We start from the raw sequence: 23446 nt of genomic DNA, 5'->3' as shown, positions 1-23446 counted from the left end.
AAGAAGTGGCAATCTATTGAATTTAACTACATAATTTGATATTTATCAAATGTATAGTAGTGTAAGTAGTAAATGTTATATTATTTTATTAAAGTTTAAAAATGTCTTATTAATTCAAATATTTATAGCATAGTATATCAATTTAAAAATAACGATTCTATTCGGTGTACTATATTTGTGTCCATAAATTGTGACACAAGAAAACTAATTCTGAAATTGAGGACTTAAATACATACCATTATATTATATAGGGCTATAAATTAGAAACGGATACAAACTATAATAACGTAAATAGTGTAGCTTCGTGTTTACAAGGTGACTTATGTCATTGTTATGTACTTTTGTTAATATAGTATATTACATTATATATCGAGATTTTTCCGGATTTAATAGCTCAAGTGCACTCTATGTTCACTCAAATAATTCGATTCGACATTACCGGAGAGAAATCAATCAACAGCTGTGAATTCCGAATAGAAACAAATTTGAAGATATGTACATAGGTTTCGAGATAAAAGTAGTGTAAGATCCCAATAATTTACGAATAAAATGATTGCTCAGATCTAAATCAGTATTCAAATTAAAGGTGGGATTTTGAATATTTTTTTGAATGTAGAAGATGGGTATACATTCCTAAACTCTCTACTGGTAATAGTTAACTTATTTACACGAAATCTTCATTATCTTTTTTGAAACCCAGGACTTCGGGATTTGATCTGGCAGATACAGAACTAAATCAACAAGGTGATTATTTATTTATTAATAAATATTTTGTTGTAATAAAACACTTCTTATTGTCAAAGGCTTTTTATTACCTCATAACAATTACCTACTATTAGTTTTATCTCTATTTTATAGATCTATTAAAATACATTACTCGAGCGGAAAAGTGCTGCATTTCTGTCATTTATATACTTATTGAAGATGACGATAATATATAACTCAATTATCATTATAAAAATAAATCACTTAGATTTGATACAAAGGTCGCTTCATTTTTTTTTATGAAACCTTTTGTAAGTACCTACTCAGGCTTGATATTTGTACAAAATACAATTGTATTTGGATTCAGTGTCTTTACAATATCGTCTATTTCCTATTAATATTTTAAATATATATATTTATATGTATATATAAATAATATTTTTTCAAGTCAATTGTACAATTCTTTGTTTAATTATAATAATTAGAGGTACTATTAAATTTCTACCAGACTTGCACGTGTCTTTCACGCATGCGTCACTATACATAATATTATAGATCGCGGTTTCTGCACAAGTACTGACAATGAGAACTGTCAAACCAAAAACGTCAAGTTAGCTACACTGTTCACTTTAGTAGTCAGTAACCGCGCGGACAGCGTCTTGGTAAGACAAGTACAATTTACTGCGCGATTTTTTAGCGCAATCTGCTAATATGTCGCGCGTTTACCGACCATCTGACTATGTAGTCGAAAAATCGCGTTTGCCCACTTTCGAGAAGTACAAAGAGATGCACAAAAAATCTATTGAAGACCCAGAAGGATTTTGGACCGAAATAGCTAATGAATTCCATTGGCAGACCCCTTTTCAGCCCGGAAATTTCCTTTCATACAACTTCGATCTCAGCAAAGGGGACATTTTTGTTAAATGGTTGCAAGGGGCTGTAACCAATGTTTGCTTTAACCTTTTAGATCGAAACGTAAGAAATGGTCATGGGGACAAGATCGCTTACTACTGGTAAGTATTTCTGCAATTGCCATTGAATAATCAATAGTCAGCTGAGCGAATGCATCGCACTGAGACGGCGCGCGAACGTATTGATTTTTCTTTTTTGGTACGATTTTCCTATTTGTTTTATTTGCGACCATTACGTATTATTATTATTTTATGCATTATTCACTATTACCTAAGAGTAATTACTTAACGCTTACGTTTATTTTAATAGAAATTTTAGCGAAATTGTTGACGATTTATTTTATTGTTTTATTTCTCGTAATGAATCATATTGTTATGATGGTATTAGTCATTTAAAATATATATTTAAACGGTACTTTAGACATTTCATTAAATCAATTACAAATAATATGTTAATTAATTTAATTAAGTGTTTCATCTATCTTTCGAAACGTTTTATCGATGAATAGTTATGTATAAATTGCTTTTCTCTTCTTTAAGTTACTGTTTTATATTTATAATATATACCTACTTACATATAATTCGCTAATTATATCATACGAAATTACTAAACGGCAACTGTCCCAATTAGTATAATTTTATTTTATAAGAATTTTATATAGATACTTGAATTTTATAATATTCGAAAATCACCACTATGCTTTATTAAAAAAACCATCATAAGGAATCGAAAAAGGTCGGACATGAAGTCTAGAACCTCTAAGATTGTTTCAGATAACATAACGCTGCGCAATCTACAGACTTTGAGAACATCTCGAGGGTCTAGATTCCGCATTGCAGTTGATTCTTTAACGACTAATTTTAGGTATGATTAAATTATGCGGTGATTTTGCATTTAATGACATAAATCTTATAATTTTGTAATATATTTTTACAAGTTTTTTAAAAAATATATTATAAATATATTTTTATTTAAGTAGGTATTATTTTTTGACAAATAAGAAAGAAAACTTCTTATTGCCACAAACTGCACGAATACTGGCATATTTTAGAACATTTGATTTACTCGAATCTCAAATTATTGTTTCGTTGATTTTAATAATAAGTATTTTGGTATATTTTAAAAATATATATACATATATAATCAAAAGCGGTGAATTAAATAATTATGTTAAAGTGTTCTTGATAGAGTATGAAACCATCGTAATATATACTTATAATAACCATACATATACATATCAAATAATAACCATTATGTGTTAAATGAGACACAAAGATGGCGCGAGAGTGCATCACAAAGGGCAGATTCTTGTCAGAATTATCTTTTTTTATGCTGCAGCAAAGCTCGACGATCGACAGATAACCTAAATAGGCTAAAATATATTTTAAAAATGTATCTTTTAAACATATGACAGAGCTTCGTTAATTAAGAATTCATAAAAATAATAAAAACGAAAAAAATGGTTACAAAATTTATAGAACAAAATTTTGTCTTTAACTGAGGGAAACACCTCAATTTTATTATATAAAGGTCAACTTGGGGTCACATGAGTGCTAGCATTGCATATATGCATTTAATTATATAAGTTGCAATAGATTTTTACAAGCAGTTCATAAGGCAGATGACTGTTGATAACAAATAGTTATATGAAATATAATGATAACATACGACTGTTAGAGTGGATTACGTCACATTAAAACGAATTAAAATGATTGATTTGCAAACACCTAAGTACTGATATAACTATGAAATATCTTATGATTCTTATACATATATTAATAGTACAAACGTCTTACAATTGTACCACTAGAAAATATAAAAGCATGCACTAAAATAAAAATAAATTTGATTGCGGTGTCAACGTATAATTTTGATTGCTTTCAAAAAACAAATAGGGCTCAATTATTGTCTATAACTTCTTAATCCAAGATAATCGATATTTGATCTTTACCTTCCTACAGGTGCTGCATGTTTTATTGCAAACGACTTAAGTTAATTATAACTGACTACTCACGTAACAAATACATTAAGTACATACACGTCAGTGTATTTACGGTAAATTCAATACCCTTGCGTATCCTCCTTTACATTGACCTACTCAAAGATGATTATCTTAGAAAGACAATTTATAAATTAAATTTAGTATTTCTATATAGTATAGTAAATGCTTAGATTTATATTATAGGCTCTTTGTAACAAAAATAGTATTTTCCTTTTTGTTACTTTCCTCAATATTTATGTAACAAAGGTCGCGCGGTAACAAAATTACAGTGTACTTTATTCAAGTGGTCTTATTACAAGCAGAAAGTTAATGACTTTCTTAACTGACATCTTATAAGTATGTAGTTGTTATAAGATAATTAGTAGATAATAAAAACATAATGGCGCTTATTCTGTTATACGCAGTCATCAAACTTTTGTCAAAAGATTTTAAAAAATATATATACTTTTTATGTAATGAGTTAAAAATAATAGCTAGATAATGAGTCTCTGGAGCCAGTGGCTGAAATTATGAACTAAAATTACCCGGACATACACCACTTTATGTATATGCTTAATGAGTGTTTCTATTTCATCATGTGCATGTATGAGGCGCATGAAAATTTGTCACGAGTATCCACCATACTGCGTTGAAGCAGCGTGGTAGAATAAGGTTAACAATAACCTTCTCATCACAAGGAGGCCTTAGTTAGCTGTTAGACAGATTATACACGCTGTTTACAATCTTACTAATTTGGCAATGGCATTATCAATGATCGTTTAGACTAAAATAAAACAAATATACTCAATAGTTAATACTTTAATCAGCTCCAAAAGCTTATTTTATCTTTTCATATAAGTCAAATCATAGAGAACAACAAAGTATGAATCACAGACATTTTTTTTAATTTTTTTATAAGTCTAAGTTCCATACCAGCCCCTTCTTCATACCAGTAAAATAAGTATTTTTATTTCACTAATCAATAATCATAAAAGTGTAATTTTTCATCCGTTTATTTAAATATCGTAATATTTTAAAATAACAGAACTACTACTTTTTACAACTACAGTTCGAATTTTAAAATGTATGTTTATGGCAATGTATATCTGAAAAATATCTTATTTTTATAAGAAAATAATTTGACTTTTAGATTATTATACTTAACCACACTGTTGTCGTTATTATTTCCTTTAAAAAAGATATTGTGTGTTACCTTTAAAATATAGATACCTATATGCTGGCGCTGTTTTATCTGTTGATAATCTCATAAGATTGGACTTTCAATTTTCTCTCCGACAAATAAAAAAAAAATACATTTTAACATTCTATGACCGACTTGAAAGTATAAACTAATATAATACGAAAGTTCCATATCAATCAAAGTAACCGGAAAAATAAACAATAATAACATTTACCTCTAACTATCTCTATAATAATCCTATGTTTTATCAAAAATTTATTAACTAGTCTTATTAATCCCTCTTAAATAGCAAGGTCAATAAATGCGTTCGTATTTATAATCTCTATTCATCTTCTAGGGAAGGAAATCATCCCGACGACTACAGCCGCATTACGTACAAAAAACTGATGGACTTAGTTTGTCAGTTAGCTAACGCTTTGCGCGAAAACGGTATAAGAAAGGGCGACAGGGTTTCGATATATATGCCCATGATCTTGGAGACTGTTGTATGCATGTTGGCTTGCGCCAGGATCGGCGCTATACATTCCGTAGTGGTAAGGCAAATTGTTATATACCATAAATATATTTTTTTAGTCACCTTATTGCTTAGATTACAAGTCTGCCCGTCTCGTAGCTCTAGTATCTATGTAGATCATAAGGATGCAGGTCTCGAGGTTCAAAACCGATTCAAGAAAAAAAAAAAGTGATTGGGTTTTTTCTGTCAGGTGATGCTCAGTAGCAACCCGAAGTTTGGAAATTGGCAGTGTAATACTCACGTGTCTTGGAAAGCACGCAAAACCTTTCGTCCCGCCCCTGAACTCTCTCCGGTTGTGTGGGGTTGCGATCTTATCGAATTAAGAATAAAGGAATAGACAAGACAGTGCAGCTTTATTTTTGTATTCATTTTTTTTTCATTTTCTTTATATCTTCTTAAAATATTTAAACGTAAAATGTAAACTCAATTAAAAGTTTAACAAATGTAAGCAATGCTTGATGAGCCGAGATGGCCCAGTGTTTAGAACAGTGGTTAGAACGCGTGCATCTTAACCGATGATTTCGGGTTCAAACCCAGGCAGGCACCACTGAGTTTTCATGTGCTTAATTTGTGTTTATAATTCATCTCGTGCTCGGCGGTGAAGGAAAACATCGTGAGGAAACCTGCATGTGTCTAATTTCAACGAAATTCTGCCACATGTGTATTCCACCAACCCGCATTGGAGCAGCGTGGTGGAATATGCTCCATACCTTCTCCTCAACGGGAGAGGAAGCCTTAGCCCAGCAGTGGGAAATTTACAGGCTGATTATGTTTTATGTAAGCAATGCTTGGGAAGTCACTAGCTTCTAAGATACGGGGTTTCCTTGTTAAGGGGCGCAGGGCCTCTTTGATGTATGTATCATGTATCATAATAAAATATTTGTATTTGCACAACTCTCGAGCACTATATTACTTCCAGCGTCGTTCACTACTCTCCGTTGAGAATCACCACCTTAACCGAAATCCGACAGGAGTTCATCATTGTTTAGGTTATTTAACTCAGCATATTTAAATATGACAAGTACTTTTTCAATTTGGAATATGATATTCAATACGCGATAAGTCTCATTACAGGGACGTCCGTTAACAGTAAATCAATTTAACATAAATACTATTTCGTAATAATAATTTTCTAAAATTAACAAGTACTTTTCATTATAATTTATAATAAATAAATAATGGTATCTTTAATAGTTTGCGGGTTTCTCGCCGGATTCTTTGGCGGAGCGTATGGCCGACTGTAAGGCTAAGCTACTTGTAACCACGGATGGCGCATGGCGAGGAGAAAAGCTATTGGTCTTGAAGAAGACATGTGACGAAGCATTGGGAAAAGCCAAGAAGAACTTCAACCATACAGTGAACAAGTGCATCGTTGTATCTCATTTAAATAGAGTGACGCCTTGTGGAAAAATGCCTGACTCGAAATCCCTGGTAATATTAATTTATTTTAATATTGCGGTAGTTTATGTGTAATTGGTACGTCATATGATTTGTTATATTTAAGTAAATTCCAAAGTCCCTACAAAGTTAAGAATTTTACAACAGTAGTCAATATTTACAGTATGAATGGAACGACGACATCGATGTCTGGTGGCATGATATTATGGAGGGCCAATCGACCATCTGCCCGCCGGAATGGATGGACGCTGAGGATCCCCTGTTCATGCTGTATACGAGGTACGTCCTACCTCATTTTTATAAAATACTGTCCACGCGACTATTTAAACGCATTCTGTGCTTACGAAAAATTTTATCAATTCATTCAGGTGTTTAAATATTTATGAGTTTTTTGTTTATCTGTTTTACAAATGAATTCTGTACAAATTGATTTGAAAAAAGAACAAACTCGATGACGCTGTAACAAATTTAGGTAATGTGTATTATTTAGACTTCAATATTTTTGTTACAAATATTGTAATGTAGGGTTAAAATAAATTTTATCCCTTTAACTAAATAAGTATAAAAGGCATTTGTAAAAACATTTTAGGTACATAACAGCAAAACTGTTTTTATGCGATAAAGAAAACGCAGCTTCAGTGAAAACTCGCCTTTACAGTTGTTTTTACCATCATTTACTTTAAGCTGAAATCATTTGCGCCGATAAACCTGAGATCCACCCTAACGTATTAATTAAATTGAGCACGAGAATCTTTCTAGTGCTCAATATAAGTCTTCCTGTAAAGTTAAGGTTTCTTTCGGCACAAAATAACTTTTTATTGTTATGTAAATCATTTATGCAAATAGGCCTATGTAGTGATGCAGTTTGAAAAAAAGAAATGACATAAGGAGTCACTGCGGTGCAATATATCTAAATTTAACCTAGCCTAAACTTTTTATAGTAAAAAAATTACTTCCTTATTCAAGGCCGCTTATCTTGGAAAAAACTTATTAGCTTAAAATTATTATATTTTCCATATAATGTAGAGCACAATCGTCTTCTCTAGAAACTAGTTTACGAATGCCTCTTACTGAGGCATAAAAATATACTTATATTTTCTGTCCAGCTTTAGTTGCTTGAACCGTGACTAGTCTGAAGTGCCAATTAAGTTTTGAGATTGCCAAGATTGGTTAAGAGTTTATGTTATGTTATGTTTATGGTAACTGGTATATAAAAACCCCAATAGGTACAAGATCAAAGTCATCGTGTAATTTGTCAAAAATTAATATGACAAGTCTACCAAATCTTTTGTCCGAGGCCAAAGGTTTGGTTGTAGTTATTATTTTTGGCCGATGGTACCGAAGCCGAAGTTTCGGTCGGACACTAATCACAATACATCCATCTAGCATAGACTTCTTAATCATCAAAACGCCCTTGAACAAGCTGGAGTCAATTTCTAGTACCGGATACTCGCTATGTGAAACATTTAATATCTATCTATATATATCTATAGATACTAAAAACAATTAAAATATTGTTTGCTTATTTTTATTGCTTCTTAATTACATCAATTTATGTAACTTACATCCCGATGACAGATGTAAAATGATTGCATTTTTACTTAAAATTTCGTATTCATTTATACTTGAAATTACTGAATTAATTGCTGACATTTAAGCAATGTGGTATATACTTATTCGGGAAATACCTTTAACAACCCGTCGTAATATGTCAATGCTTATATATTAAAAATCTTCGAACTGAAAATATTTTCCATTAAAATACAACTATTATAGATACTATTAAACTTAAGTGAAATGTCAATAGAATTTTTAGCTGGAAATAACTAGCAATATTACTAAGTCAATACGAACAAGGTCTCGAGTCATATTAATAGCTCTATAGCATATTGACTTAACGCTATGAACTTCGATATTGCAACGCTATAATCGGTATTATGACCCAGCTTTACAATAGAGGTGGAATATATTTTTTTTACAAAGCAGCTACTCGAAATTTTTCTCGTCAAAGAAATTACCAACATTCGTTCCTTCTCCTTGAAAGTAAAGTATTGTATTAAGTGGATAAGTTGATAGTCCAAAGGTCAGGATCGCATCAGCGATTTTCTATAGTTATCATCATCATCATCATCATCATCATGATGATCAACCTGTATTATTCCACTGCTGGACGGCTCCCCCAAAGCGCCACTGAGCCCGATCTTCGGCCCTTCACATCCACGTTCTACCGGCCACCTTCCGTACATCATCGCTCCATCGTGCCAATTATATCTATAGTTATATTTAAAGTTAATTACTGGTGTGTTTCAATAGCGGGTCGACGGGTAAGCCAAAGGGCGTGTTGCACACGACAGCTGGCTACATGCTGTATGCCACAGCCACCTTCCGTTACGTCTTCGACTACCGCGAGAAAGACATTTACTGGTGTACCGCTGACGTCGGCTGGATCACCGGACATACGTATGTCGTTTACTCGCCCCTAGCCAACGCCGCCACTTCCGTCATGGTAAGATAACATACATGATATAAAACGATTTTTTCTAATGAATTAAATGTGTTAAAATTTTTATCTCGATTTTGATGGTTTTTATTACTATTAAAAATTAATTTACAGTGTTATTCTGTAAGAACTCCATCCGTATCTAGGTGATACTTTATTTTGATGCGTATCGCTTACAAGTTATAATATAATAGTTATAGTTAATGTCTCATGTCATCTGACATTTGACGATCGTGGTCTGTGATGAATTTCGAATTAATTTTTACAGGGTAGCCCTACAGATGTAACAGAAATATATCTGATATGTGATTCGAAATTCCATTATAAAAATGCATGTACCACAATTGACAATTTCGTAGAGCGAAAATTTAAGAGAATTTACTGTCGAAATGAAACTACTCTTGAAAAAAGGGTGTTTTACTGTAGACTGTTAGTTAGGCTATGCATACCAACAGTTATTTAAAATATCTAAATAAATTTTAATAAAATTAACAAATTGTATTCAATTACACATTACGCAATACTGGGATATGTTAATTACGTGAATAAAAGTAAACTATGTATTCAGGTCATAAACATTATATTAAAAGTTACAACTCATTATATTATGTAAATAATTCCATTATTCCTTTAATATAAAACTTTAATATCGTGAATGAAGTTTCTTCGGTCGATGTTAAGACAACATTTTCACGAATGCCCCATGTGAACTGCTTAGGCCTTATGAAACCGTAATGATTAAAATTAACACAAATTGCGTCCTTGGCGTAAGCGTACGGACACGCAATTTTTACTCACATAGTATAAACCTGCGACGTAGCGTTTTGAAGCAGCGTCGCCGTGTGCACAAAGCCTTAGAAACGCTTAATGGCTCACTGCTATTTCAACTTGAAATACTTAACTTTGTTTACATAATATTTATATTTGTAACAAATTTCCAAATATATTGTAACATAACATTACCTGATACGTAACAATACCTCATTACCGTTATGTTGAAAGTTACACGAATATTTCATAAATTCGAGTTTTTGAAATGAAACCCTTATAAAAACAACATCAAAAATCGTTACAATTAAAAAAAACGCTTATAACGACATTAGACATACTCTGTCAAGCAGTGTCTTAACTTTCGCGCATCACCTTAACATTATTTATCATTGAGTAGGTAATTGAAACAAACCTGTGTTTATCAATTTGCAAACTAAGTATCAAATCATAGAAATATGTTAGCAGGCAATTCTTATCTTTCAAGTTCAAACGATTTTATCAGTAGCAGCATCCTAATGATAATATCAATCGTTAAGATAAAATATAATTACTGTAAATTATTATATAAACGATTCTTATTTTATAATTACATAACCATTTCTCTTTATCATATATATATAAATATACGCTTCAATAATAACATGTACCATACGTAATAAAATAAAAATCATTATAATGATAAAAAAACCTAAGTGTATATTTGTGTTTAGAAAATACAGAATGATTAACTTTGTAAATATAATAGCATAGTTTTTCTTTACGTACGTAGATTTGGTTATTTTTTAAATGTTTTTTACATTTAATTTTCATGTTCATCCATTTATTTTAATCACCACAGCGTTGCTGGTTTAGAATGTTATTTTTCATAAATAATTTAATCAATGGGATATTGTAATTCCGTCTTCTTTGCGATTAACTTCACTGAAAACTCCACTACTCTTCTTCTATCTCTATCTCTCTAATTCAGTGGATACTCAGCGTAACACTAAACATATTAGAATTCCATGTTAAAAAAATGTACATTGTACAAAATGTAATTGATGATATTTATCGAATTAATTGAATACGATTGGATTATTATTCAACTTCCATTGACTTTTTTGCTAATTAATTAGTGAGCAGGCCATGAACTGATTGCCTCACGAGATACGTATAATTGTCGAATTGCTTCGAACGTAACATCACTGTATATTAAGTTAATATAATCGACTATGATGAACGTATAAAGTGACTTATCAAACAAAATTATCAAACAAAAAAAATAAATAAATGAATGTAGACATTGTTTTGACTAAAATTAAATGATAACTTAGTTCCAGTTAATCAGTAATCGCCAATAATTCGCGGTAATACAATAAAATTCTTAGAAGTCAAATTGACTAATATTATAAGTTGTATCTCGAGAAGAATACAATATTTGAGAAAGTTGAGCATAACTGTAGCTTGGCATAATGAAAAACTAAGTTCGTCTCAAAATAAATTACACATACCGTTAGAACTTTAATTTTATGATCAAAAATAGCTCCTGTAAATAAAAAAGGTGAAAGTATATAACACTAAACAAATTAACAACAGATTTAAATTCTAGGTACAAAATAATACGCTAAATTATATAATACTTCTATTACAGACTAGATGAATCATTATTATATAATTGCCTTCGTACCGCGAAATATGAAACGTTTTCTTACAACAGTGAATAAATGAGCCAAACTTGTAACGATACTAAGACGTTTCTACTTTATTTTTCAGTTTGAGGGCACTCCATTCTATCCGGACAACGACCGCTACTGGTCCCTGGTTCAGAAGTACAAAGTCTCACAATTCTACACCGCTCCCACTGCTATAAGGTCGCTCATGAAATTTGGCGACGATATTGTCAGACAGTAAGTACTAAATATATTTATTAAGTGTAAAGATAACGACTCCATCTGTACCTCGACTCGGTTTTAATTACATTAGCCTTGAACGTGTTATCAAGAAAACTATATTGAAAATATGTTCAAACTAGTTTAGTAGTGCAGTCAGTACGGTCCTTAAAGATTAACGATGGGAACTGAGTTTAGGAGCAATTTTAGCAATGTCCCGTATAATGACAAGAGAGTAAACACTGTGGTATAACAATAAATTTTGAAAATGTATATTGATATTGTACATCTATTGTCGTACATCCTTTGATTCAGTTAGTGACTTCCGTTAGGTATGAGTTCCGAGACGGCAAGGCATGATATGAATTGCAATACAATAAAAACTTTAAAACGGCCAATATTCGCCGCCATACTGACTAAATATATGTATTTAATACAGCGAAAATTAAATATAAATTGCACAAACAATGAACATGAAAGGCGAACTATGAAACGCTTATAACATTGACTTTCTCCAAATTGAAGCGGAATTACCAGAGCGGCAACGCTACAGCCGCTTAGCTCAAGGTGTAACCGAGCTTAGACATGGCATTGACACCAAGGAAGTGTTTTCTGTGTTGCTCGGTAAGCGTTTGACATGGCCGCTAGTCGCTTGTCGCTCGTTACTACGGGCTCGCTTACATGAGCGAGGACAATCGGACATTTACTGATAAAGGCATTAGTCACTTAAGATTTATTGTCACATTATTATTACTTGAATTTAATTCCTTTGCTCACAAACGAGTCTCAAACTAGTTCAGACTAATGTCAGGATGAGGTGAGTCGACCGAAAGTATAGACGTTAACACGTGGATAATAATCAGAGATTGTAAGTTTGTCCAGACTCAAACTCTAATTTGTTTTTAAAATTGATCTCATTTCTGATGGTAGGTGAATTTAATACTTACTTAAAAAAATGCTTTGTCCAATCGTTCTTGCGTGTTTGCTTAACCACACACTTTCGCTTTTTATAATTGTAAGTAAACTTATGAAATTAAGATCTTTCTTAGTTGTACTGTAAAAAGTATATCGTTAGTTTTAATTGAATCTTAATTAAACATTATTCAATTAAACTAAATTAAATGTTTAAATTAAACATGAACAACCTTAATACTACCCTTTACTCCATTTCGAAATATAATACTGCAGGAAAATACTCTATCGGCCAAAAATATAATAAAAATGACGTATTTATTTTTCAATATATCTACGTTATTATAATCGGTACCACCCTTAAAAGTTAATTTTCTAAAACTATACTTAGTGTTCCGATTATTATTTGCCAATGCTACTACAGGCTGAAAAGACATAACATCTTAGATCTATATCTAGTAACTCTGCTGATAGCAGGCAGGTTCAATTCTAAGAAGGTATTAGTGGATGCTGATAATATTATAATTGTGGTATAATATTCTATGATTTATTTCAAAGAAATTATGTTAAATATAATAATTACAGCGCTTTATTTGAGAGAGTGAATGTCCATATAAGTAAAGATTAATAAATATATCTCAGATACGTTTAAAGAATAACACTATTTTGATTGCGAGCCGATTCTTTTGTTTGTGAATTTTTTTTTACTATGAGCACAAAAATCTTTACTAACATAAGAGTTATTGAGTTTAAATCTTTAAATATATATCAATATGAATTAAAAATACTAGCAGCATTTCCTCGTTGAATGGTAAATCCGATCCTCTGGGCTTAAAACGAACCAAACCTCCTATCACCATTGAAAGCATTTAGGATAAAAGTGTTGTGCTGTTAATGAAGCATTTTACACTCCTATTCCAAGAACCAAGTGTTTCAACAACAAATGGGACAAAAACATAATTTTGAAAATAATGATATAAGTACTACAGTTAACAAACTCGAAACTCGGCAAAATCTTGAAAACGACTGGATTATGGCATCCTCCATATATCCGTTCCTAACAACACTCTCATCATTTTCTCAATTCCGGGTTAGTAAGTATATATGGCAGAACTTCATTCTTAGCACTGAGCCATCTCGACTCTTGACATCATGCGATTACAATATAATTGTAATGTAAAGGGCAAATGCATCAAAATAGCGTATTGGCTTAATTCGGGTTTCATTAGTTTTAGTGATTGAGAGTATTTATTTCTTACAAAATATCTTACTGCTAGTTTTATCAGTCATCAATTTATTGTATTCATTGCAACGTGATCTTGATTTTCAGTGGAAAAATCAGACGACTCTTCAAATGAATATTGATTATATTGGTCTTCATTGGTACTTCTCTATATAGTATAAAATAAAGTTGCGTCCTGACGTCTGTACGCTTAGATCTTTTAAACCGAGATTCGTCTTTCGGACGTCGTTGAGAGAGGTTGTGTTTGTTACTGCGATAAGATTGTTCGAATTGATGAAGTTAATAAGCATTTTGTTATCGTTTGTTGGTTCTTTGTTATTGTTTTGTTATGTCTAATGCGACACATCTGGTCATTTTTGCTTCGATTATGGCCTTTTGTTTCGCCTAATGAGTTGTTTTGTTTGTTCGGATTAGGTCTTTGTAGACCTAGTTTATTGTTATAGCTGGTTGTTTTGTTTGTTTCTTTGTCGGTTCGTTTTTTGTTGTTGCTATTTGTTGTTTTCGGCAATGGACGCCGACACTGAGTTGTCGTCCGATGCCTTGGTTGGAAGGAAACGGCCCTATGGCCTATCTATTTTTAACTCCGACTCCGATACGGAGACGGAGTCGAGGTTGGCTGCGAACAGTCAGAGGTCAGATCTAAAGGCCCACCGCCGTGAGTTTGTTGAGATGAAAACCACGGTGGCACGGGAAATGAGTCGGCGAGCACTCTAATGGTCTCGCAAGTTGTGAAGGAGCTCAAAACCATTATCGCATCTTTCGGGGCTATGTTTAACGCTCGAATAGCGGGGACTGAGAAGCGCCTCCCCCCGGCAAAAATCCTTCGTCCACCCCTAGCAGCGGACAAGCGACAGGCTGTGGTGCAGAATATGGCACAAGCAGTTCACCAGACTCCGCCACTGAACCCTGCATCTGCACCTAAGCGGATGGCTCCAGCCGTCACGCCGGCATCGATAGCAGGCCCATCGGGTGCTATTATTGTGCCGGAGACGCCTACACCACAAGGGGTCCAGGAGACGACCTGGTCAACAGTAGTTAAAAAGGGAAGGAAGGGTACGAAAACTCCCACTCTGGCAGAGGCCGCCACCACAGCTCCACCATCAGTAGCCAAGGCGCCACAGGCGGCCAAAAAAAATAAGATAGTAGCCCCTCGCACGGCTGCAGTAGTTGTGACACTGCAGCCAGAGGCGCAGGAAAATGGCATCACATATGCCCACACTCTGGAGCGGGCCGAGCAGGGTGTCAATCTCCAGGATCTAGGGATTTGCGGAGGACTCAAGGTCAGAAGGACAGCGACGGGAGCCAGGGTGTTGGAACTCCCGAAGGCACAGGCGGAGCAGGCGGAGAAGCTAACCGAGAAGCCCCGCACTGTGCTGGACGGAATCATCAACGTTGTACGGCCCGTGAAGCGGGTGGACCTCAAAGTGACAGGCTTGGACGACTCCGTCACAAAGGAGAAGGTCGTCGCCGCAGTAGCACGCGCAGGGTACTCCTCCCCAGAGGCGATTAGGTGCGGGAATATACAGCGTGGTCCCAGCTTTATGGGCATGGTCAAGGTGACATGCCCCGTAATAGCAGCGAAACACTGTCCGATGTCGGTCGTCTCCTGGTTGGTTGGAGTTCGGCCAAGGTGTACGTATTGGAGGAACGCCGTTTGCGCTGCTTCAAGTGCATGGGTCTTGGTCACACTAAGGCGCTCTGCCCATCTAAGGTGGAACGAGGAGGACTGTGCTTCAGATGTGGTTTCGAAGGACACAAGTCAGCTACCTGCACCGGAAAATTGCACTGCGCAGTGTGCACCGACGCTTGCAGGCCCTTCGAGCACTTGATGGGGTCAAGGGAGTGTAACCCACCCATCACAAAAGGAAAGGTGGTCGACGGCACCCAAACCACCAGTAACGGCGGACGGCGCCAAGCTGAGGAGGAAACTGCCATGTCATCATGAAAGACAAGCTAAGCTTCCTTCAGACGAATGCCAACCACTGTGCCGGGGCTCAGGACCTGCTACTGCAGTCCATGGTGGAGTGGCAAATCGACCTGGCTGTGGCCTGCGAGCCCTACTTCATCCCTTCCCTACCTCACTGGGTAGAGGATTTGGATGGCAATGTCGCGATCCTAATTCGGAACGGAGCGGGTCGGGCTACGTAGTGGCGGGGTAGGGAGAGTACGTAGTTGTAGGAACGTATTTCTCACCCAAATGCAGCCTGACGGATTTCGAGATCTTCCTCAGCTCCGTCAGAGCTGCGAGGTCCAGGCGGTCGTCGAAACAATATTATAAACAATCTACATTTCATTTCAAACGATTATTTCATCTCTCTTTCATCAACTCTTTGATTAATTTGTTCGAACAACATTATATAACCATATTGATTTCATTGTTAATCACTGGCCTTTCCCCTTTTCTAATAACTGATATCGATTATAATAATATTTAATAAATAAATCACTCACATAATGATGTTTTAGTAAACATATCTACTTATTATGCAATGCCTTCAATGGAGGTCAACAAGAAATTAACGTCATATTTTCAGCGGTCACGAGTAAACGATAAACAACGACTTGCCTTATTTTGAAAAACAACAAATATTGCCATGTACCTTAAAAAATGTTTATGTGCACACTGCTTGAATATGAACGTAATTAAATTGCCGTTAATATTTATTGCTATTTGAATCGATTTTAATTTATTATTACGAGTTCTATTTAACAAGTTGTCGGCTAACCACTCGTAAATAAACAATCACGCGACCATTTTCTAAAAATAATTGTCACTTCATAAAATACAGCCTCTCACAATTAATACAATTTGATATGAAGCAGGGCCGGACCGTAAGTTTAGGGGCCCTGGGCTAACACTACTTAGGGGCCCACCTAAGACATATCTGAACGTAGACTTGAAACCATACGACCTGTTTAATTTAATAAAATTATGGATTCTTTCGCATTATCATCTATTTTTGACTTTGACTTGACTTAGCTGGGTGGGTCCCCTTGAATCCACGGGGCTCTGGGCTGAAGCCCATAAAGCCATATGGTACATCCTAATATGAAGCAAAGATTAAGTATCTGAATATCAAAGTAATTAAGGGTCCTGAGATTATTAAAAAATTGCGTGGCAAGTTTGAAAGCTTTCAAGATTGTGAAACTGGAAAGTAACACAAAATCGTTTCTCAGAATAGAGATAAGACGAACGCTAGATATTTCTAAAGATCAGACACATAACACAAACTCGCAGGTACTGTTTTTGCTAACTTTTGTTTAAGATAGATACTACAGCCAGTAAAAGTCATATCAGTGGATTAAATAATTGTAAGAAAATTTTCTGGATTGCGAAAGGAATTTCGATAACCTTCAAAAATGACAAAATAATAAAAAAATTACAAGAGCATACAAATAATAACAAAATCGCTACTCCGGTCTGTACCGGAGTGGTGATGACGGAGTAGCCGGAGTAGTGGTGACGAATGAGCAAATGCATTTATTTAGTTAAATAGATATTTAAATATGACTATATATTTATCTTTTTTGTCAACTTCACCCTAAAGTAATTTAAATCTAGGTAGATTTAAGTAAGTATGAAATCCTCTTCGTTTTTAAATAAATATATTGTTAGTATTTAAATATAATACATATCTATTTGAGCACGGGCCACTTCTCAGCTATGGAAAGTGCCGGTTGAGGGCAGGATATATCTTCGGAAAGTTAGAATTGCGTGATCCGATTTTTGTCTATTTCCACATTAGACTCACTGCTTCCAATAATTTATATTGATTATCAGATTATTATTAGAAAATAACCTTAACGTTAAAAATAGCACATTTCCTAGAGTGTAGGAAATTTTTTTTGGACCTTATAAGTACAAAATGTATATTTCCGATAATCGTTATATCATTCTTTTTGATTATTTATTAACTTGTACTTTATCTCTTTGCTTCTGTAAAAATATAGTTAACTCATTAAAATAAAATAAATTCTAATACATGATACAATTCCTAAAAATAAATTAAATTATTTTTTAATGATATTCTGTTTGTACATTTCTTGCTTTGCTTTTATGCGAACGGCCGTACTTGACCTTGCGTTCGATTGTGTTAGATAATATTAAATTGCGCTTGCGCATAACTAGTGCTTTATTCTGTAATGTCATTGGAAGTAATTCATATAAAATTCAAATTCTATTAAAGGTAAAATAAAATATTGTATACTCTGTACTAAAAATAAGTGTTCCGCAGGGATGGTTTTAGGTCCGATATGCGTTATATTATATTGTTCTCTTGTGTTATTTTACTTTAAGTTGACAGGAAAAACACCGTTTATAACACGTAAACAACATAATTATCACTGACACATAATTAGTTTTGACAGGTTTTATTTTTTTCAGAATATACTAAAAACTGTTTCGTCATCTATGCCTAAAATACTAAATATAATTAGAGTAAAATAATGTAATGTCGATCTTATATCAGACAAAAGATTTCTCAGCTTAAAATACACCTAAGAATTTTGACGAATTACCTCTGAATCAAATTTAAGCTAAATTCTCATATAACCTTACAGGTTGGCTCAGCTGAACAGCATCAACGTTCACAAAGTTAAATAACTAACATTGATACTGCTTGATGATTTAATTATTTTGATGGCGAGATTAATCAATTTTTTGTTATTTTTTCTATTTCCTATAATTATAATATAAATGTGAAGACTTTTTCATTCGACGCTTAACGGACTTGACGGAAATTAGTAAAAAATATTTAAAAGAATATAATAACGGTTCTGACGAATTAATATGTAATATCTCGAAAAAGAAGACATTAAAATTGTGTTTGTCTTTGATACCGCGCAAATATAATGTAAAAGCTCGAACTAAAGTAAATCTTAAGATTTTCCAGTAAAACCTAAGATTTACCGACATGAGTTGGTAAATGTAAGTATTTATTATAAAGGGACTACTTTTTCGGACTTTTACCATTCTAACCTAACATGTAAATCCTAAGATTTACCAAGTGAATGATGGTAAAAGTTCGAATCCCAAAGTTTTATGGATATTCACCTACCATTCATAATCAGTAAATTTTAGATTTTACTGGAAAATCTTAAGATTTACCGTTGTTCGAGCTTTTACAGTAACATATATATAATTTAAACATACTTATTATTGTTTTTGTTTTAGGCATAATTTGTCGTCACTTCGAGTTTTGGGAAGTGTAGGAGAACCTATAAACCCCGAAGCTTGGCTTTGGTATTACAATGTGATTGGCAGCGGTAGATGTTCCATCGTTGATACTTTCTGGCAGACTGAAACCGGCGGTCACGTACTCACCAGCCTCCCTGGAGCTACTCCGATGAAACCTGGGGCTGCTGTAAGATATCATCTTTATCATTTTCGAATAACAATATAGTAGTACCGTATTCAATCTCACATTTTTGTAAAGTAAGTAGTTGATTTTACCGTCGAAGAATTTTTAATATTGATTTCGTATTAATAGTACTTTCATTGTAATTTTTATATTTATTCATTATTTATAAAAGGGTTTCCCATTCTTTGGAGTGGAGCCGAGTCTCATCGATGAGAACGGAAAATTGATTGAGGGAGTCGGCGAGGGATATCTGGTCTTCTCCAAGCCTTGGCCCGGGACCATGAGGACCCTATTTGGAGACCATGACCGATATGAAAAGGTCTATTTCTCGAAATTCAATGGATATTATTGCACTGGCGACGGTTTGTAAATCTGTTATTTATTGAACTTTATAACATAAAGTTTATATAGGGCAAGAAATAACAAATGCCAATAATAAACTGTAACAGTTTCTAATTTAGGGATATCTACACTTAAATTTCATATAATTACCTAAAAAATGTTATTGAGTTGATATGATTACGTAGACATTTTGCAAGTTTTTATACTATTCGTATTCGTATGTATTCCTTTTATGCAAAGTTTGATATAAACTAAATATGAAGAAATAACGAATGAGAATAGATCAATGGATACTTCACTTTACACGTTTATTAAAAATGCAAATGCAATATATTGAGAAGCCACACCCATGTCATTTTGCGTTTTTTTTAAATAGGCGCTAGGCGTGACGAAGATGGTTTCTTGTGGGTGACCGGACGTATCGACGACATGCTGAACGTATCCGGACACTTGATGTCGACGGCGGAAGTGGAAGGCGTGCTCACCGAAGAGCCCAGGGTCTCTGAAGCTGCTGTAGTATCTAAACCTCACCCCGTGAAGGGTGAATCACTTTACTGCTTCGTCATACTCAACGAGGGCGCTAGATTCGACGCTGACTTGGTCAATGCTTTAAAGAAACGCGTTAGAAATAGAATTGGTGCGTTCGCAGCCCCAGACATAATCCAGTACGCGCCCGGGCTGCCGAAGACGAGATCCGGTAAAATTATGAGGAGGATACTCAGGAAAATTGCTCTCGGAGAAAAAGATGTCGGGGATACTTCGACGCTGGCCGATCCGTCAATCGTCGAAGAACTGTTGAACAACAGACCCAAAGCTTAAATAGGCTACTTTTTAAGTTCCTATTTAATTTTCTAGATCCCCTTGTCGTCACTGACGTATGCCGCTTAGATTATATTGATAGTTGAATGTTGATTAAAATGCACAATATTTGTTACAACGCATTTGAGCATGGCCTCGTTGTTTGTTTAAAAATAATTACAAAATTCTATATCGATATATTGTTATTGTAATATTAATAAGAATGTTTTATTAAAATAATAAGTCATATAATTAGTACTGCTTTGTTCCCGCGGGTTGTTTAACTGAGAAACATGATGAACTGTGTCCTTACAAAGGATTACACAAACAGGTTTACAGTTATATCGTTACGAAATATACAATTGGTATAAGAGTTACGATATTGAGCATTTTAAAATAAGTCCGAATTAAAATCATTCCATAGAATCCACCCGTAGTCATTAGGATACATAAATGCTTATAATATTTCATATTTTAACTTTCAAAAAAATTAAATTATATATTTAATACTATACGAAATATATTTCGTGAAATCATAATATCCATGAAGGTTCATGTTTACCTTTTGTCCGAGCCGTATAATAAAACTTCTCAGTAAAAACACGTAATATCTATCTCTGAATAACAAAGTACGATGTTGCATGATTATATTTGTAATTTAAGAATATATGCAATATTTTTAATAATTAAAATCAATTTTGAAATATCTACCAAAATACCAAACAGTTTTTGGGAAAACTGCACTTTTAACAATATTGTGTGCCTAGCCTTTAAATTAATGTATTAGTTTTAGATAACTTACTGTGAATCTGTAACTATCATTTGAGTTAAATTTATTTAATATTCATACAAATAATTATAATTTAGGATGCTATTAAAAGTTTGTCTCAAATGGTTCCAATGCTTGGTATACTATTGTAATGTCACAAATCATTATAATTTTAACAGGGATTTCTTTAGCATAATAATCAGTTGTATATTTAGTTAGGGGTTCTATTTATTTTGTACTAGTTCTGGTTATTCTTCGGTTACATATTAAACGGTTAAAATTGTCCAAACATATCTTACTCCGTTGCCATTTAAAAAAGAATATTAACAGCATTTTATATCTTGAATACGAAATTGTATACAATGAGTTTACTTTAATGTAAAGTTCCTATTGTTTTGATATTGCAGGCGATATTAGCTGTAAGGAACTTAAGCGATGTTTTATATAATTTAAATGTTTAGTTCCTTGGAATATTTACGCACACGGATTGATATTTCTATAATTGTGGCCACGTTTTAGGATAATTAGGTTCATGTAATCTATGTGTAGTTGTAATTACAGTCGACGGATTCGACTGCACCTCTTTGTGAAGCACAATTTGATGATGCATAAGGTAGGAAATATTTGTGAATTTATTATTATTGTAAGTAGCATAGGAAGGCCATGTTGTAGCTTAATCGCTTTCTAACTTACGATCTATTGTTCGCGAATTTACTTATATATATTTTTTAATTTTTTTTTAATAAATTTATATTCGGTAATCTCAAAGCGCAATTATTTTCAACACTAAACGTTATCTTCAACAGTGACAAATTCAAATACTTACAATAAGTATTTACACAAAACATCCCGTATTGTTCATGTAAAGATATTCAATATGTTCACAATTATATATATTTTTCAGAATGTATTATAAAAGTATATTAAATTTTATGGCAATAAATTACTAGTAATTGTATAAGATGTGCTTCGAATCGATTTTGTTATACGTAAGTTATACGATTTATTTATCTTATTTTTAAAAATGCTATTAAAGCAAATATGTTGAACACAATGTGTTTAAATTAAAAAAAAAAACAACACTTGACTGTTTCAAAATTTCATTATACCATTGTAAATTATTAAAAAAAAAAGTGATACACGAATCATTACCATTATATGTATTGGCGAAGGCCGTCCTATGGGATTCCATTAAAATGTTATGAAAATTGAGTACCTACGCGAATAATAGATTTATATTCACTTTATTAAGTAGTAAAGCTGGTGTTGTAGATTTGATGGGTATTAAATATTATTAGTAGATTGAAGACAAAAAAAATTGTCCCAAAAAAATTAAATAGGTATGTGTAATCTAATAAAATTAGATTTAAGAATGGAATTGTGATTGTATGTCGAAACAAACATATCATTAAAAGTGATATATTACTCCAATTGGTTGTCAATTATTTATCCATTCAGGATCAGTTTTCTACACAAACTTGCAAGACCAACTACACTCAATACCCATTCTATAATTACATACAATCACATTACTTTCACATCTCAAGCCAAAATCACTTTAAAAAATAATCCTTTGATCGTAGTATCTAAAATATACATATATTTAAACAAGTATCAAACCGGAAAGCCGTGCCATTTAATAATATTAATGTGAAAATATATAATTTGCTATCTTATGGAAGTTAAGTTCAAGAACGCAGAATGCTACCGATACGAGCATCTTACCAAGTTTATATAAACGTCATATAAACATGAACTAATCAGTATTTTTTATGATGTAGGTAGGCGGTTACCATGTGATGGTAAGTGGTCACTACCACCCATAGTTATTGGCGCTGGAAGGAAAAATAACCATTCCTTACAAAGCCAATGCATCATCATCCTTGGGAATTAAGATGTTATCTGTCTCGTCTCTGTAGTTACACTGGCTCACTCACCCTTCAAATCGGAACAAAACAATATTGCTATTAGGCTGTAGAATATTCGATATCTACTCAGACGGACTTGCACAAAGGCCTACTAAGTTGATTTAAGTTTTATTCAAATTATCATTATAATTGAATTATAATATAATATAATAATAAATAAATATAATGGCCCTTTGGATAAAAGTAACTATTTGATTAAAAACATACATTGTATTGCTACATAAGTTAAATATCTAGATAAAGT

At 33.3% G+C, this 23446-nt stretch overlaps 1 protein-coding gene across 1 annotated transcript; it reads left to right on the top strand.

Moving 5' to 3' along the window:
- The first annotated feature begins 1323 nt into the window (after positions 1–1323).
- On the top strand, positions 1324–22705 carry LOC113402909 (acetyl-coenzyme A synthetase). The gene is made up of 9 exons (XM_026643268.2): positions 1324–1718; positions 5137–5332; positions 6508–6744; positions 6875–6990; positions 9025–9217; positions 11735–11868; positions 19179–19368; positions 19538–19727; positions 20084–22705. Exons 1-9 carry the CDS (start codon positions 1417–1419, stop codon positions 20524–20526), a joined length of 2001 nt encoding a protein of 666 aa, XP_026499053.2. The 5' UTR covers positions 1324–1416; the 3' UTR covers positions 20527–22705.
- The last annotated feature ends 741 nt before the right edge of the window (positions 22706–23446 follow it).

The sequence above is a fragment of the Vanessa tameamea genome, chromosome Z, assembly GCF_037043105.1.
Source record: "Vanessa tameamea isolate UH-Manoa-2023 chromosome Z, ilVanTame1 primary haplotype, whole genome shotgun sequence".
Classification (NCBI taxonomy): domain Eukaryota; kingdom Metazoa; phylum Arthropoda; class Insecta; order Lepidoptera; family Nymphalidae; genus Vanessa; species Vanessa tameamea.
This window is presented reverse-complemented; position numbering and strand designations above follow the sequence as displayed.